Source organism: Balaenoptera acutorostrata, chromosome 10 (assembly GCF_949987535.1).
Source record: "Balaenoptera acutorostrata chromosome 10, mBalAcu1.1, whole genome shotgun sequence".
Taxonomy (NCBI): Eukaryota; Metazoa; Chordata; class Mammalia; order Artiodactyla; family Balaenopteridae; genus Balaenoptera; species Balaenoptera acutorostrata.
Genome location: NC_080073.1, coordinates 42,560,427 through 42,576,591, shown reverse-complemented (window position 1 = coordinate 42,576,591; position 16,165 = coordinate 42,560,427). Strand labels below are relative to the sequence as shown.

Sequence of the window (16,165 nt, the reverse complement as noted above, 5' to 3'; positions counted from 1 at the left end):
AGTGGGAGGAGGGGGCCTTCAGAAAGTGGGTCACATTCTGATCTTTGACCTGGGTACTGGTTACACAGGTGTGTTTATGTTGTGAAAATTCCTCAAGTTTTACCCGTAGGAATTATATGCTTTTCAGTATGTGTGCTTTACCTCATTTAAAAGTTTACTTTTAAAAGAGAGAGAGAGTTGTAAAAGATGAGCCCTGAGGAGTGCAGCCTTAGGCGGAAAGGCTGGAGTTAGGGTCAAGATTCCGGCAGGTTGCAATTCTGTCAATTCCCAGAAGGGGGCAGCATTGTGCCACTTGATAACCTGCAAGACTGGAGAACAAGCTCCTTGTTTCTGACCCCGCCCCTTCAGGAGGCTTAACACTACTGATTTTGATCATCCTACTGGCCTTTATCTTTGGGATCCAGATTATTCCCTCCCTCCTTCCATCCCAAAGACATCTTTTTTCTTTCTCTTAAGAGTGACCAAAGCCATGTACTCAAAGTGAGAAAAGAGAGGAAAAACCTGGGACTTCCCTGGTGGTGCAGTGGTTGAGAGTCCGCCTGCCAATGCAGGGGACATGGGTTCGATCCCTGGTCAGGAGGATCCCACATGCCGCGGAGCAACTAAACCCGTGCGCCACACCTGCTGAGCCTGCGCTCTGGGGCTCGCGAGCCATAACTACCAAGCCTGTGTGCTGCAACTACCGAACCCCGTGCACCTAGAGCCCGTGCTCCGCAGTAAGAGAGGCCACCACAATGAGAAGCCCACGCACCGCAACAAAGAGTAGCCCCTGCTCACCACAACTAGAGAAAGCCCACACGCAGCAAAGAAGACCCAAACACAGCCCCAAATAAATAAATAAATAAAGAGTAGTATTAAAAAAAAAAAACAGCAAATTCATCCTCCTGCCACTGAGCACAGCAGGGACAAGGTTGCAGTCTGTCTCTTTTGTGTTAGGCAGCAGCATGTAAAATTATTTGAGGAAGATTCTTGAAAGATTAGTGCTCAAAAACGTGCATCCTGGGCGTGTGAGAAATCAGCCCCGTCGAGCCACTGATGGCCAGTGAAGGCACCAATGGGGCTTGGGGAGGCATCCCTTCTGTGTAGAACACTTGTGTAGTTTGCTTTGTAACCAGTCTCTTCATCTGCCCAATGAAACGTAGCCATACGATTTTCTCCTTCTGTTTTAAAACTGTGTTGTATTGTTTCTGTAATGAGGTTTAAATTCAGGTGCCACCTCAAATTGGATGGAAGGCAAAGATGGCTTCAGGAGCTGGCAGCCCCAAACATCCTGTGTCTTCCTCCTTCCATCCCGCCATCCGTCTGTTCATTCGCATTTGTTCATCCATCCATCCATGTTTTGAACATGTTTAAAGAGCCTGTTGTCTGTTGAGTACAGTGCTAAGCACTGGGATAGAGGGAAGGACAAGAGAATGCTCCTTGCCACGGTGCGGGTAGGGCGGGGGGCGGACGGGTATTTATGTTGTAATCACAGTGCAACCTGGTCATGCTCTTCACGGCAGGGTGTGCTGGACGTGGCAGGGCACAAAGGAGGGTTCGGAGCTGCGTGAAGGGGACTGTGTGCAGGGTACAGGGACAGCCACCAGAGAAGGGGATGCCTGAGCTCAGTGGTAAAGGTTGGGTCCAGGTTTCCCCAGGAACCCAGGCTGAGGTGGGCAGTCCTGCTGAATCCTAGGAAGCACAGCACATTCTGGGAATGGCCAAGTGTCCGTGTGACCTCTGTGAGGAGCAGGGGCATCTAGATGTGAGAGGAGAGGCCAGGAAGGTAGATGGGGCTGATGGTAGAACTGCATGCTTGGTCTGTGGGTACAGTTCCCTGAGCTTCCTGAGGAAAATGCAGATCTGGGTCCTTGGGCATCAAAACCCCCACCTACCCTGGATACGGCTCATGTGGCCCGAGGACACAAGGTTCCCGCAGTGTCTATGCCAGTGTTCCTGAGAAACAGGGACCCCAGACACCATTGCTCCCCCTTCAAGGTGCTTCTGTATTAAAATGCATCATAAGATCCAAGTGCATTGTATTTTTAAATCATTTTTCATATCTTCCCATCACTCACATTTTCTGGGAATCTTGCTGGGATGTGGCACAAAAGGATGTCATTCTGCCAGTGGTGACATTGCTGGTAGAATTTCTTGGAGGTGGAAGGAAGGCAGTTTTATGACTCAAAAGAGCTTATTATTAAGATAGATCTTAGAGCCGGAACAATGGGGTGACTATTTTTATGCGTATGCACATGTGAAATTTCTTCCAAATTAACACGGTACCATGCTGGACGGGCCCTGTGACACTGAATAATTTGACTGAGGCTTCAAAAATACGTGTTACATTTCCATTTGATGTTAAATATATGGGTCTTTTCCACGTTGGGAAATACCCCCCCACACACACATACCACCAAACTCACACATGCACACGCGCATACATACACACGCTCATAACAAGATTTTAAAATACGAAGGCCAGGAGTCCTTTTTTTCTAGCTGACCTTCATCTTTTTCCCAGTCAGCCTCTTTGTTCCACTCTGTCCCTCTGAATCCACTAGAAAGTTTCCTTTAAACTGCCTCTGTCCACACAGCTGCTGTGACAGGGGCTGCACAGTGTACAAATCAGAGGCCTGTCCAGAGGCCTTACCCTGTATCAGGGTTCATCTACATGAGCCTCGAGTGTGAAATGAGATCCTGTTAAATTAACAAAGACAGCGCCCTCTGCCTCCATCACTAGAGCTAGGTTTGTGGTCTGCTTGGCCTCTTTGAGGTTATTGGGTTTTTGAGCCTCTAAATAAAAGCCATTCCATGTAAGTGAGCTTGAAGCACCCGAGGGTTTGTACATCAATAGGCTCGTCATGCTGGGGGTGATATTGGTGGAGAACATCAATCTGTCCTCTCATTCAGACGTTCCTGCCTGCTGCTTTGTAAGAGTGAAATACAGGCACGTGCTCTCAGCAGAGGTTTCCACAAATCTTTGAGTTTGGCATAGCTCTTGCTCACATGCTTCAAAACTGAGTAACAATTTCAAATCTGAAACAAAGTAATTTCAGTTGGAGGGTCAACCCCTGCTTGTTCTCTTAAAAGAAAACATCTATAGTTCACTATTCAGCCAGTAAGGATGTGACTAAAACAGCTTTTTAAAACATAGGCACTACTAAAAAAAAAAAAGGCACTATAAATAAATTGTAATCCACCCATATGTAAAATGCTAGATAGATTTTTAAAAATGAAATAGATCTGGGGAATTCCCTGGCCGTCTAGTGGTTAGGACTCGGTGCTTTCAGTGCTGGGGCCCCAGGTTCAATTCCTGGTTGTGGAACTAAGATCCTGAAAGCCTCTCGGAGCAGCCAAAAAAAAAGGAAATAGATCTGTATGGACTGATAATAACTGCCTCACCAGAGGGGGATAGGCCTGGGAAGGCCGGGGCAGGGGTGTTTGAATTTGAACAGAAAGGGTATATTCATATATAATTTGTATGATTTAAAAATTTTAAAAAGAATGTAAGCAGGCACTGTATAAAAGTTAAGGAAAGAGTAATCTTCTTAAGCAAAACGCCAACGTAAACCTGCCTGTGTCCCCCTGAGCCCTTCATTACTCCGGGCTCAGCATAACTGACATTTGTACAGACCTTTAAAATTTACAAGTATTTTCATGCAGTCATTTCATTTAATTCTCCCAACAACCCTTTGAGGCAGGTTTTTAAAATCCCCATTTTACAGATGAGCAGACTGATCCTCAGAGTAAGTGACTTGCCTTGGCTCATAAACGTCTTTGAGAAGCAGAACAGAGATTCAGACCCAGGCCTTCCAGATGTGAGGCCTGGTGTTCTTTCCACTTTGCCACATCGGAAAGTAGTTAATTTCTTCTGATTTGACTTAATTTCCTTATCGCTTATTTGTAAGGAGCCATTTGTTCAAGTTGGATTTACAAGTGGCATTGGTCAGCCTGTTTTCACGCAGGGCAGTTATCTCTACTCATCAGCTGGTAAGGCTGGTACTGCTGTTTTCTGGATGCTTTGAACCCCTGCCCCACCAGTTTTCTTTTTCTGTTATCTTTCCTCAGAGAGCCTTTTCATAAACTGCTGGCCCAAGGCCTTGTCAAGGGGCAGACATTCCGCCTACCATCTGGACAGTATCTACAGCGAGAGGAAGTAGATCTCACAGGTAAGAATGGCCCATCTAGTCCCATCCAGGTGCTCACAGAAAACCAAACAGGAGAACGCTGCCAGGCCCTGGCTGGGCAGGAATCCAGGAGAGTGACCCTTTAGCCTCACGGTCTCAAAGCCTCAGCTGGCTCTGGGCTGGCGCCCTCTGAGGCTGAGGCTGGCTGCCCCTCAGCCCCGTCCCATCCAGCTCAAGTGTCAGTTCAGTTTCTGGAAGTGTTTTCTTTTGTGTATAACATGGAGTCAACTCTGGCATCACCTCCTGTCCTAGCCTGTGTTTGACAGCCCATCTCAGGGACAGAGCCCCCAGACCCAAGAGACATTCTTGTAAGACTGGGGCATTCTCGGCACATCTCCCCCCGTGGTCTAGAGGGGCATTTCAGAACGTCAGGGGCGACCACTCTACTTGGGCCCCCAGGTGGAATTCCTCCCCCTGACCCCCTGGACTTCCCCTTCTCCCAGCTTTCCCGAGCCTTTTCCTTCCACCCTGTGTTTTCACTCATCCTCAAAGATCTCTAGGTGGCATGATGAGGGTGTATCATGTGCACCCAGCATACAAATAAATGACATGTTAGAAAATTGGGAGGTGGCTGTGAGAAACTCTGGCCATTAAATTTAGAATAACTCATGCTTAATGGATGAAATTAGGTAAACCCAACAACCCCTTAAATGGTAGGCAGCCTCCCAAGCCAAACACTAGAGAGAAGGTTTAGGTGGAAGCAGGCAATGGGATTACCTAGTTAAAGCAGTAATTCCTCAGGGTTTGGAAGGGTCACCATGGTCCTTGGGAGAAAAAGAAGCTGGAGAAGCAGAAATTGGCAGTGTTTCTCCAACACTTGCCAGAGGGAAAGGAGCTAAATCCAGGGGACACATAACTTTTAGCTGTTGGTGAAGGGCTCTCTGTGTCATGGGCAGGGCTGCTACGTATGACTGTGCAGTTTGTGCAATGCACAAAGGCAGCCGGCTGAGGGGGTGAGCAGGGCCCGAGATCCAGCCACTCACCCAACTATACACCTCAGGGCCACATCTGCCAAGAGGGGGCACCTTTTTCTAACTTCTCAACTTCTCTGCCCAGAAAGATGCCTTTTTCCTAATTTTCACAGCAGTGTTATAAAGGCTTGCTGCAGCCTGGACGGGGGGTGTGGAGTAGAGGGGGCAGTGGTTCCCTGATCCTCACCACAGCTTGAATAAAACATCTTCCAGGACTTCAGTCTCCCTTTGCTCTGATGTCACGGGGTCAAGCATTGTTGTGAACATCTTTTCCCTTCCCACGCAGACTTGCCCCCAGGGGGAGAATATGTACGTGGATCAGCAAGGGCAGGCATCTGTCTCCTTAGTGGGTGTGCCTCTCATGAAATAATGGAGTTGGCTTGTAGGTATATAGGGAGTGAGTTTGGTTGCTGTTAGAGGGAGTATTTAGCTGGAAGGAACAGAAATCCACACAAAGGCAGGTTTCGCACAGGGATGTAGGGACATCGCCCAAACCCAGCTGCAGGAAGTACAACATGTAGGAAGCCGCCGGGCCACTCCTCTCTCCTCTCTCTTTCTTGAGCCTCCAGTTCCTCTTCCTGCTCCTCTCTGTTCTTCTGCCGTGTTCTCTTTCCTCTGCCAGGCTTGGATTCTGCTCTCCCTAATTTCAGTTTACAAAGTGACCTTTGGCAGCCGCAGAGCCACGTCTTGCCCCATCTCCTTAGGACCTTCTGGTTCCAGTGCCCAACAGCATCGAGACAGAGTTTCTGTCTCTTAGTTCCAATTCCTGAGGAGGAGGCTTAGCCTTCTCAGATGTCCTTCCTGGTCCCAGCCACTGGAGCTTGGCAGCAAGGTCACCTCATCCAAACATGGCCGTGGAAGGCCTCCTCCATCAGCACCATCTAGACCGATGGTGTGTGGGTGGGGAGGAGACAAAGAACAGGGCTCCACAACGGGACACCACGTTTACTGTGAGCCCAGCGGGCTAACTCCATGCATGGGCCTCGATGGTGCGAGATCATGTTCTGGTGACTTCAGCACAGACAGGGGACCTAGCCTCCAGGTGAAGTGACCTCTCAGGTGCTTTGCTGCTCCGAGACCCTGACTGGTCATCTGCCAGTTTCCAAAGGAGACCCTGAATCCGTAAAGAAGAGAGCAATATGCGAGTCTTATCCTTTTTCACTTTCCGTTTTGTATATAAGTAATTTACTCTTTTTAAAAAAGGGAAATTGCTTTGTCTTGTTTTGTGATTGAGAAAAAGGAAGATTTGTTATGGGAGGTGGGCCTCATTTATTTGAAAACAAAAACATTTTTATGACGTCTAGAGGGAGAGAACGAGTCATGTTAAATGAATTAGTGGAATTCTTTAAATTGACACTTATAATTGCTCACCCAGTATTTTCTTATTGAATATACTGTTATAGAACCAATTCGGCATCACACATCCCCTACCGATGCAATTTTCTGGCGTCTAGGTTCTGTTCCTGTTCATGCAAACACGAGGGAGAAGTTAGAGGTGACTTGGGAGAAGATGAGCAAATCCAAGCACAACGGCGTGGACCCCGAGGACGTCGTGGAGCAGTACGGCATTGACACCATCCGGCTGTACATCCTTTTCGCCGCCCCTCCTGAGAAGGATATCTTGTGGGACGTAAAGAGTAAGTCACCTTCCTCTTCCCAGCCTGCCTCCTCCGTGATCCGCCTCGGTGCCGAAGGAATTCAGGGAAGGAAATGTCTTTGCTGAGTCAATAGTAGGGTTCTAGGAATCAGCTCTGTGAAGCAAGTAGCAATTTGCCCAACATCCTGTGCCATTCCTAGGCCAGTTTTCTCAGATGTAATGAGCCTCAAACCTTTGGGGAAGCTCCCTGTGACTGCAGACTCCCAGTCCTCACCACAGCCCTGCTGACCCAGCCCCCAGGGCAGGGCCCCAGAGCCTGCCTTCAATGAGTCTGTGGCGTTCTCATGCAGGTTCTACGAGGATCCCACTTTGGAAACGTTTCCTTGAGCCAGACTGGCGTTTGTGGTACTCCTGGGCCCGCTGTGGTCCACAGAAGCCAGTCCCCTTTTGGTCTAACCTGAAAGGTTTTTTCTAGAATTGTGTCATTGCCCCTCACCAGTCCAGAAAACCCCGCATGGGGCCTGGTCCTGATGTTACCTGTGACCTCTTCAGTCACCCACAGTAGCCTTCAGAGGCCCCGGCAGGGGAGATTCGTCCCTCCAAAGTTGTTTAGACCTAAAATGGTGTGAGGTAAAATAATCTCAGGTATCTGGATATCCTAGAATAAGCTGTCCAACAGTAATCAGTAATTCAGTTTTCCTTCATGTGGTCTTATCCAAGTGTTATGGGAAAAAGAAATCAGGTGCCTGGAATCACCGTTCAGCTCAACACACCATTTCTAGTGAGAAGTGTGGTCTGGAGCAGTGGTCACAGAAGCCAGTCCTGGAACTAGAATCCCTGGGAACACTCAGGCCCAGGTTCTGGCTCCCCAGCCCTCCTTGTGGGACCAGCTTCAGGAATCTGTTTCTAACAAGCCTTCCAGAAGATCCTGCTGTGCATCCAGGCTTGAGAATGTCTAGTCCAGTGGCTAAAGTGTAAAAGACCTGAACTGGCCCTAATTTGGTTAGCCATGTGACCCAGCGCCACCAGGTGAAGCTGTTCAACTTCTCCAGATCAGATGAACAGCTGATTTGATGAACACATCTGAAATATGTGATACGTACAGATCTGGCGAGGACAGGGGTTGTGTTAAAACACCTCAGGCTGTGCAGAACTGCAGCTGAGAGTGCGGTCTGTGGACCACTGCCGCCTCTGCATGTTACCTGTCCGCGTGAGATGGGGCACCTGCACCAGTGTAAGTCAACCCTGTCTCCAAGCACACTGTTAGTTCCGAGGACCCTTTTGTCACAGCAAGCTTTCTTAACCAAGGAGGCAGTACCCTGATGCACATCCTGGCCCAAGCTTCTAAGCTTGTTGTGGGCCAGTGACAGTTGGTGGAAACCCTTTGTGTAGCCCTGCCGTCCTGTACTCTGAATATCTGGGGCTCTAAGAAATGATAGAGTCAGTCCTGGTCTGAGTTCCCAGACACTGGAAGCCAGGAAGGACCCTCCTCCGTGCCCTTGGAGCGATCCACCGGGCACAATGAAGTGTCTCTTCATTCACAGGTGCTTTGTCACTTAGGTGTAACCAAACCAATCATTCTCACATGTCTCTCTTTCTCTCTCTCATTCACTGACATTACACTCAGCCGACGCCCTCCCTGGGGTGCTGAGATGGCAGCAGCGTCTCTGGTCCTTGGCAACTCGATTTATCGAGGCCAGGGTTTCTGGGAAGGTTCCCAGGCCTCAGCTGTTGAGTAACGAGGAGAAAGCCGAGGCCAGGAAGCTGTGGGAGTACAAGAACTCCATCATCTCTCAGGTCAGAAACCTTCCAGGGGACACTGGTTGATTCTGTAACTGAGCCCTCGTGATCTGTGTGGCTCACCCTGCCTTGGGGTGGGCACTCTGGGTCTTCCTCCTTTCTTATTATGGTGGCCCACTTGCCTTGATTAATTGGTCTTACTGCTTTGGGTATTTCTCCAAGGTGGAGCAACAGTGCAAACGTTGTTATGAACAGAGATGCTCTCAGGAAATGGCTCCCTCTAATGGTGCCTCCCATTTATCCATCCCGGATCTCAAGAAGCTGCCCACTTTCCATGTTTCCATATTTAACACATCCAGGTAGAGAACCAAATTTAATATCATACTGATGACACACTGTATATGTTATAAAAACAGAAGCAGAATTTTAGAGTTGAAAGGGGCTTGAAAAGACTCTCTTCTTTAGCCTCCTCATCATCCTGTCTGTGGGCAGAGCTGAGACGCAGAGAGGTTAAATGTCTTATGAAAGTCACACAACCAGTGAGGAACTGAGCAGAGAGTTCCCTGATACTCAGAATAGCGGGTACTTTCCCACTCAGGTACTTCATTACACAATGTTCACGTGAGTTATTGTGGGTTAAATTTTACAGGTAAAATAATTGTTCACTTTATCTTCTTAGAGAATAGTATATTATTCTCTAAATCATTTTAAAAGATTCTTCATTGATAGCATCCCTTTAAATTGTTCATCTAGAAGTCTGCTATAATACCATGGCATTCACCTTTTTTAAGAACTTTGTGAAAAAATGTCATATATCTTTGAAAGAAGGCCCTTAGGAAATCTGAAGCCATTTTTTAATGGGTACCAGATACCCCAAATTCTCCTTAGGCTGAATTTTTTTTTTTTAAGTTGTGCTGATTCAAACTTAGAAAGTTAGCCAAGGTCACTTCGCTGGACTCTGGCAACTGATTACATCGAAGGAGCAGGGCTTTTCCTCTGGTTTGTATAACCTACAGTGGCCCTGGGTCCAGCATGGTCTCATTTAGTGACACTTCTTCAGCTTTATTTTCATCCTCTCTACTATAGTGTAGAGAAACAGAGCTCACGGAATTGAATTTAGTGATCTGAGTGATGCCTGAATGATCGTTTTCATACCCCATATTTTCTCTTTGGATTTGGCAAATTCTTCTCTTCTGTCAGATAATGGAATTGGGTTATTTCAACAAGTTGGAAACTCTTGACATCTTAAGGATGTGTTATTTTTCTATATCTTTGCCCATGGTCAAAATTGAAAAGCACACCAACAGGAAAAAGCTGACAAATCGTATTTGTGTTCTTGTGTTGACTCCGTATTTGAAAATGTAAAACTAACCTTATCCCATATACCAATAACCTTCACTGTGAATTGAAGTCATGTAACCACGGAGAAGTGACATCCTTTACCCCATCTCCTGTTTAATATTTTGATGTTTGCTCATCAAATGGGTCCCGCCTCCTTTTCAGGTAATGATCAATGTTTTCTTAGGCACCTACTATGGGAACCAACACTGTCCCAGATATGGGGGAAGAGTAACAGTCTTGAGTGGTGGGAAAAACATTGACTTTGATTTTAAAAACCTTTGTGCTGACGAAACATTAAAGTGACTATTTGAGATAGTGAATACACTTATAAATATCTTTTATTGCATTCATTTAGTTTCACATTTTTTGGATAATTCAGTTTTTTTATGGAAAGCTTAAAGGAAATTTGAACAAAGTGAATAATTCAACTTTTTACCAATAGGTGACTGCCCATTTCACAGAGGACTTCTCACTGAATTCTGCGATTTCTCAACTGATGGGACTCAGCAATGCCCTCTTGGTAAGTGGCCCGTCTGTGCTCATTTGCTGGTAACCGAGGAGGGAGCGTGGCTTCCAGTCACATTGTGAGGTGGCCTGCAGCTCCTTGAGGGCAGAGACTATGCCTTTCTGGACGTTTTATCTCTGAAGTCTGGTGTATAGTAGGTGCCCCATAAAGTGAATGGGTGTGACTGAGTTAACTGATTAGCCACACCTCAGGAAGACACTGAGTGTTTGCAGGAACTGTCAAAGAATGGGGAACCCTGAGCTCCCTGAGGGGCGCAAGAGGACCCCTGTCCTGGAGGTTCCACATTGCAGAACGTTTGAGCAAGTCTCTGTATTTCCCACTGGTTCTGTGCACATAGGAAACATAGCTGAGTGGTTAAGAATTAAGACCGACCTGGATTCTAATCTGGTCTCCATCTCTTGGTTAGCCGTGTACCCGGGGACAGATGACTCTCCCTCTCTAACCCTCAGCTGCTTTATCTGTCAAATGGGGAAACAATACTGCCCTCAAAGGGTAGTAGAAACCAAATGAGTTAGCATCAGTCCGCGGGCGTGGTTAAATGCTCAGTCAACAGTAATATATCTGCTCGGGAATTCCCTGGCGGTCCAGTGGTTAGGGCTCTGCGCTTCCATTGCAGGGGGCACGGGTTCGACCCCTGGTCCAGGAAACTAAAATCTTGCAAGCCGCGCAGCACGGCCAAAAAGACAAATAGTAATATATCTGCTGTTGCTACTCCAGCTATTTTTAATACTATGATTAAACGGGGAGAGTTCTTTGCCCAGAGCAAAAATGATGTTGAAGAGGGTTTCTTCCTGCCTGTTTGTGTCTCTGGATTTCACGTACACTCATGGCCTTTCTTACCCAGGCTTATCTTGTACACCTCAGTGTTCTTACATTGCTGTTCTTTTCTGTTCCTCAGCAAGCTTCTCAGACAGTTGTTCTCCACAGCCCTGAGTTTGAGGATGCTCTGTGCGCCCTGATGGTGATGGCTGCTCCCATGGCCCCTCACATAACCTCGGAGCTCTGGGCAGGTAGGTGGGGAGGCCTTGCTTGACCAGTTACTACTGACCAGCATGTGCTCCAGCCTCTTGTTGAGCATTATTCAGGACTCAGATGTCCTCAGCCGTGGGGTCCAGCGTTTGGCATCTGCACTTGGGACCTCTCTGTGGAAATGGGAATGAAGTGAGAAGGTGCTGTGCAGGAGGACTTGATGGTTATTCTGGGCCCCGTTCTCCAGACCTTGTGTTCAGAGGTCTCCTGTGACTTCTGCGGATGTTTCAAAGGAGCTTGCAGAAGACAGGCAGCCTAGGGATGCTGTGTTTACATCATGCTTTTATCTTGGGGCCTCTGAGAAATAGCATTCATTTCTTTTTCATAATTATTTTAGCTCTTCTCACCTGTTTATTCTTCTCGGTAGAACTCTGGCATAGTTCTGTTAAGTTCTCCCAGAATCTCCTTGAGATTTTGATTGAGATTTGGTTAAATCTAGAATTAACTTGGAAAAGTTTCACATTTTTACCGCATCTAGGCTTCCATCCCAAAACATGATCTGTCTCTCCATTCATTCAAGATTTCCCTCATGCCTAGGCAAGTTTTGTAATTTTCTTCATGTAGGTCCCACACATTTCTTTAAGATAATTCTCAAGTATTTTATCTTGCCACATTTCATTTTATTTTTGTTATTGCGACTGGAATCTTTTTTCTTTAATAATTTTTGACTGGTAATATCTGGCATATAATTTTTAATATTAATTTACTTCCTTATTTTCTAACCAGATTCCCTACCAATCTCTCCTCCTTCATGTAAGGGGTAGAATCCTCTTGGATTTTCTAGGAGTCTATGATCAGCAAATAAGGTTAAGTTTTCTCCTTTCTGATAGTAATGCCCTTGTGTCTGTTTACTTTCTTTAATATACTGCTTAGAAAACTGTATGTAATGTTAAAGAATACTGGCAACAGCCAATCTTGTTTCACTTCCAGATTTAAATGGAACACTTCCCTATTAGGTATGGTGTTGGCTGTTGGTTTAGAGTAGATATTCCCTGTCATGTTAAGGAAGCGGCCTTCTAACCTTGTTTACCAGAACTCATCTTAGGAATTGGGAGGTAGATTTTACTTAACATCCATTCTTCAATTGTTGAGGTGTTGTATCCTTTGCTTTTAATTTTCCCCTTTGCCCTGTTGTTATGACTTATGTCCAATTAATTGATTGCCTAATAGCCTATTGCGGGATAAATTTACCTTAACCATGGGGTAGTAAACCTTTAACATACTGTTAAATTCTATTTGCTAGTGTTTTATTTAGAATTTCGCAATTATACGCCTAAGAGACACCAGTTTTTTCTCAGTATGCATTGTCAGGTTTGGGAATAAGGGTTTTGCTGACTTCACCAAGTGAATTGAGTTGCTTCTGTGCTTTAGAACAGACTATACAGGACAAGACGTTCACCCATTCTTTGCTGAATAGACAGAATGCCCTAAAGGGAGGGTGGTATTAGGCCCTGCCAGGCTACTGCCATATTATATTAGATTATGTAGCCTTTCATTATCGCCTTGGGCAGGAAACATGCCTCTTTCATTTAGCGTTGGTGATCACACTGAGTCTTTTAAATGGCTCACTGTTAATTCTTTCCTAGTCTTCCCTTCTTTTAAAACAAAACTTACCTAATTTATCATAAACGTGTTTACTCTGACCCTAGAATATACAGATCCCTCCCTTTTATCATCCTTTTTTGTCCCACGTTATCTGTCTGCCTCCTTCATTTCATTTCTCCCAGGAGGGACTGATGTAAATGGGGTTTTCAGAAACTCCCTCCTTGCATGCCCCTCCAGTCTCTGTGTTTTAGGGCCAGGATTTGGGGGGGTTGCAGAGAGGGTCTGCTGTCTCCAGGGTCCTGTCCCTGCCCGGCAGGTCTTACCAGACAGGTGTACACTGTGGTGTTACCCCGTTAGTCTGTCCTTCAACTGTGTGACAAGATCTCCAGCAGGACATACACTAAAGCAGTATGGTAGAAACTGGCCCATTTCAAACTTTGCTCCATGTTTTTTTCCACACACAATACCAGTGGGCTTTTGTGAGCTGTGTTATAATAAGGAGAGGGTCTAGACTGAGTCTTAGTTTTGCTAGCATGTCTCATTCAGCCATTCAGTAAACATTCATTGAGAATGTATTTTGTGCCTGACTCTGTTCTAGGCATTGGTGGGAAAGCTGGGGAGGCCATTCTGAGAAGCGGGCATTGCAGTCTGTGTTCATTCACTTGAGAAGATCTTCCCTCAAGCTTTACAAATTCATGGCAACTAATTTTTTTTTTTTTAATTCAAAGAAACAATGGGAAACCTTTGTCTCCTGGCCCTTCACATGTGTATGTCTGTGGCTCCTCTGAATGAGCATCGGGGGCTGTAGCACAGTCAAGTGAGGAGTCCTACACACCAGGCATATCACCCTGGTCATTAACTCACAGGTCTTTGTCAGGTGCCTTCTGGAGAGAATGGGGCCACGACCCCTTCCTGCCTCTCCCAGCAGCGGATAAGGGCCAGTGTCACAAGGTGTTGAAAGTCCTTTGCAAACAGAAGTGCTATGTTGTGAGGGTCATTATTGTCACCCCACACTGTCAGTCACTCTTGTCTCAAGGCTTTGGGACAGTTTTTACACACATTTGGTTTATTCTGCAAAACATAGCTTTCATATAACTTCTGGTTTCATTCCTGCATCTTTGAAAGATAACCTCACAATGACTATAATGGAAATGTGGTCAGTGAGGGTAAGATGTTCAGAAATTACTATTTCTCAGAGTTCTCCAGAGAAGCAGGTTTTCATAAAAGAGATCCTCCCCCAAGGGCAGCAGAATTGAGATCTGTCTTCTGGGGACAATTTGGGGTCCATGGGCAAAATGGCCACCATGGCTCTGGATAAAAGGAAACCTTTAGAGAAGCCCAAAGTACTTCTCTACCGATCACTTAAAGAATCAGTGGAGACCCAAGAAACAGAACCAGTGTCTTGGCAGTGTGCACACTTCAACAGGATGAGGAAATCTTTTTTTCCTTCCTGAAACTTTGGATCTGAGAAGGTCAATAGACCACATCTGAATTTACAAACTTATCTTTTGTTTACCATCATAGAATATTGTCCTATCTATGAGGGTGTTAGGGAAATTTTGCATATTTGGAGTTACTGATACTGTTTCTACTCAAAGGACACAAGGTTTCATTTGTTGGTGGATAGTAAAAAAGCAGAAAATCACCAAACAGGGAGCTCCTTGATGGTACTCTGGTTAAAGGTATAATTTTATCATCATCAAAAATGACCTTTCTAAGAATATATCAGCAATACAAATGAGCTGGTTTTATCTTATATGCAGAATAAGGGCAACTGCCTCAGGTCCCGCTCTTGGGCGGTTGGTGGGGGGAACTACAGCACATACGCAGGTGTAAAGCAGGGGAGGAGCCTGACAGCAGCTAAAATACTCTAACATGCACTCCCTCACCAAAGCTCCATCAGGAGGCTTGTTGTCCATCTGTAAGATCCACCCTCCCCCAAGTTGTCGTCCAATCTACTGGCTGCCACCACCAACTGGGTTCAGGTAATACAGACTATGCCTTGGTAAATGCTTTTGGCAGTTTTGGGTATGAGTAAGTGTGCCTCCTCAGGATGACCCTCCTCCGCCCCCTCTACACAAGGAAGTCATTCTAATGCACAGTGCCCAAGTTTCATTTCCATAGTCTTCTTCTTCATCCTTAGAGGGAAAATGTTTTTTGGAAAAAAAAAGATCAGGGTTTGGCTGGGCATCTAGTCCAGTATTTAGCTCAGAATGATATTCCAACAGTATTCAGGTTCACATAAATTGATCTCAATTCAGTTCAGACTCAAATTCACTGTTGGTATTAGTCATCATATTATTAATCACAGTCTTTTACTGAGCCTTGCTCAGGGTTTGTTAGGAAGCACCTGTCTATGCCTTTTTCCAGAGGTTCAATTCTGCACCTTCCTTGGAAGGGTCACATCCTTGCCAAAACTCCATCGTGGGTGGTGGAACAATTTAGCTTGTGCATGCCCCCCCAAGAAATACATAGCTAATGATAAGAATGTATGGTGTCAAACTGGAGAGGGACAAAATGGTTCTAGTGACAAAATTATCTCTATCAGAGAGAAAAACTCCTCAGTGGGATTTTTTTCACAGCCTCCCATTCAGTGCTCTGAGGAGTTGCCTTGCAAATGTCCATTATTACTCTGCTCAGTCACACCCTAGGACAGCTGTAGCCCTCATTACTCATTTGTAGTAATAGTAATACCTTGCATTTAATGTACTGCTTATCATATGTATGATATGTCCTATAACGTTTATGATATATTTATTTACATTTAATTATAATTTAATGTATGTATTTTATAATGTACTGCTTTATCATATATGTATATATAGTACATTAAATTCACGATAATTTGATACCTATCTGTGAAGTAAACAATTAACCCAGCAGCCTTGAGTTACTCAAATCTTGTACATTCTCAGAAGGGCCTACTTGTATGACTAGGCTTTGGCTGGCTCCTAGGAACTGAGGTCTTAGAACATTCCCTATGCTACTAACTGATTAGGGTACTGTGCATGCTTGAGGTCTTGAACCACATTATACCAGGTTGTGTGGATAGTTTGTGTAAAAAATGTGATTTATGGTGAACACCTCCTTTCCTTCTGGGGGGTCTGAAGTTTCAGTAACTGCAGTCAGCACTGCAGTTACCCCAATAAAAACCCTGGACTCTTAGGCTCAAGCAAACTTCCCTGGAAGAAAACATTTTGCATGTGTTTCTGCAGTTCACTGCTGGGGATTTAGTATGTCCTGTGTG

General features: G+C 45.6%; 1 protein-coding gene across 3 annotated transcripts in view; it reads left to right on the top strand.

Annotated features, from left to right (window-relative positions):
• Window positions 1–16,165, top strand: part of LARS2 (leucyl-tRNA synthetase 2, mitochondrial) — a 268,263-nt gene that overhangs the window by 240,331 nt on the left and 11,767 nt on the right. For all 3 annotated transcript variants that reach the window (XM_007168883.2, XM_057554822.1, XM_007168882.2), the window contains 5 exons: window positions 4,051–4,151; window positions 6,595–6,777; window positions 8,365–8,534; window positions 10,261–10,338; window positions 11,243–11,354. In XM_007168883.2, the coding sequence (XP_007168945.1) occupies window positions 4,051–4,151; window positions 6,595–6,777; window positions 8,365–8,534; window positions 10,261–10,338; window positions 11,243–11,354 (644 nt within the window). The remainder of the gene's footprint in view (window positions 1–4,050; window positions 4,152–6,594; window positions 6,778–8,364; window positions 8,535–10,260; window positions 10,339–11,242; window positions 11,355–16,165) is intronic.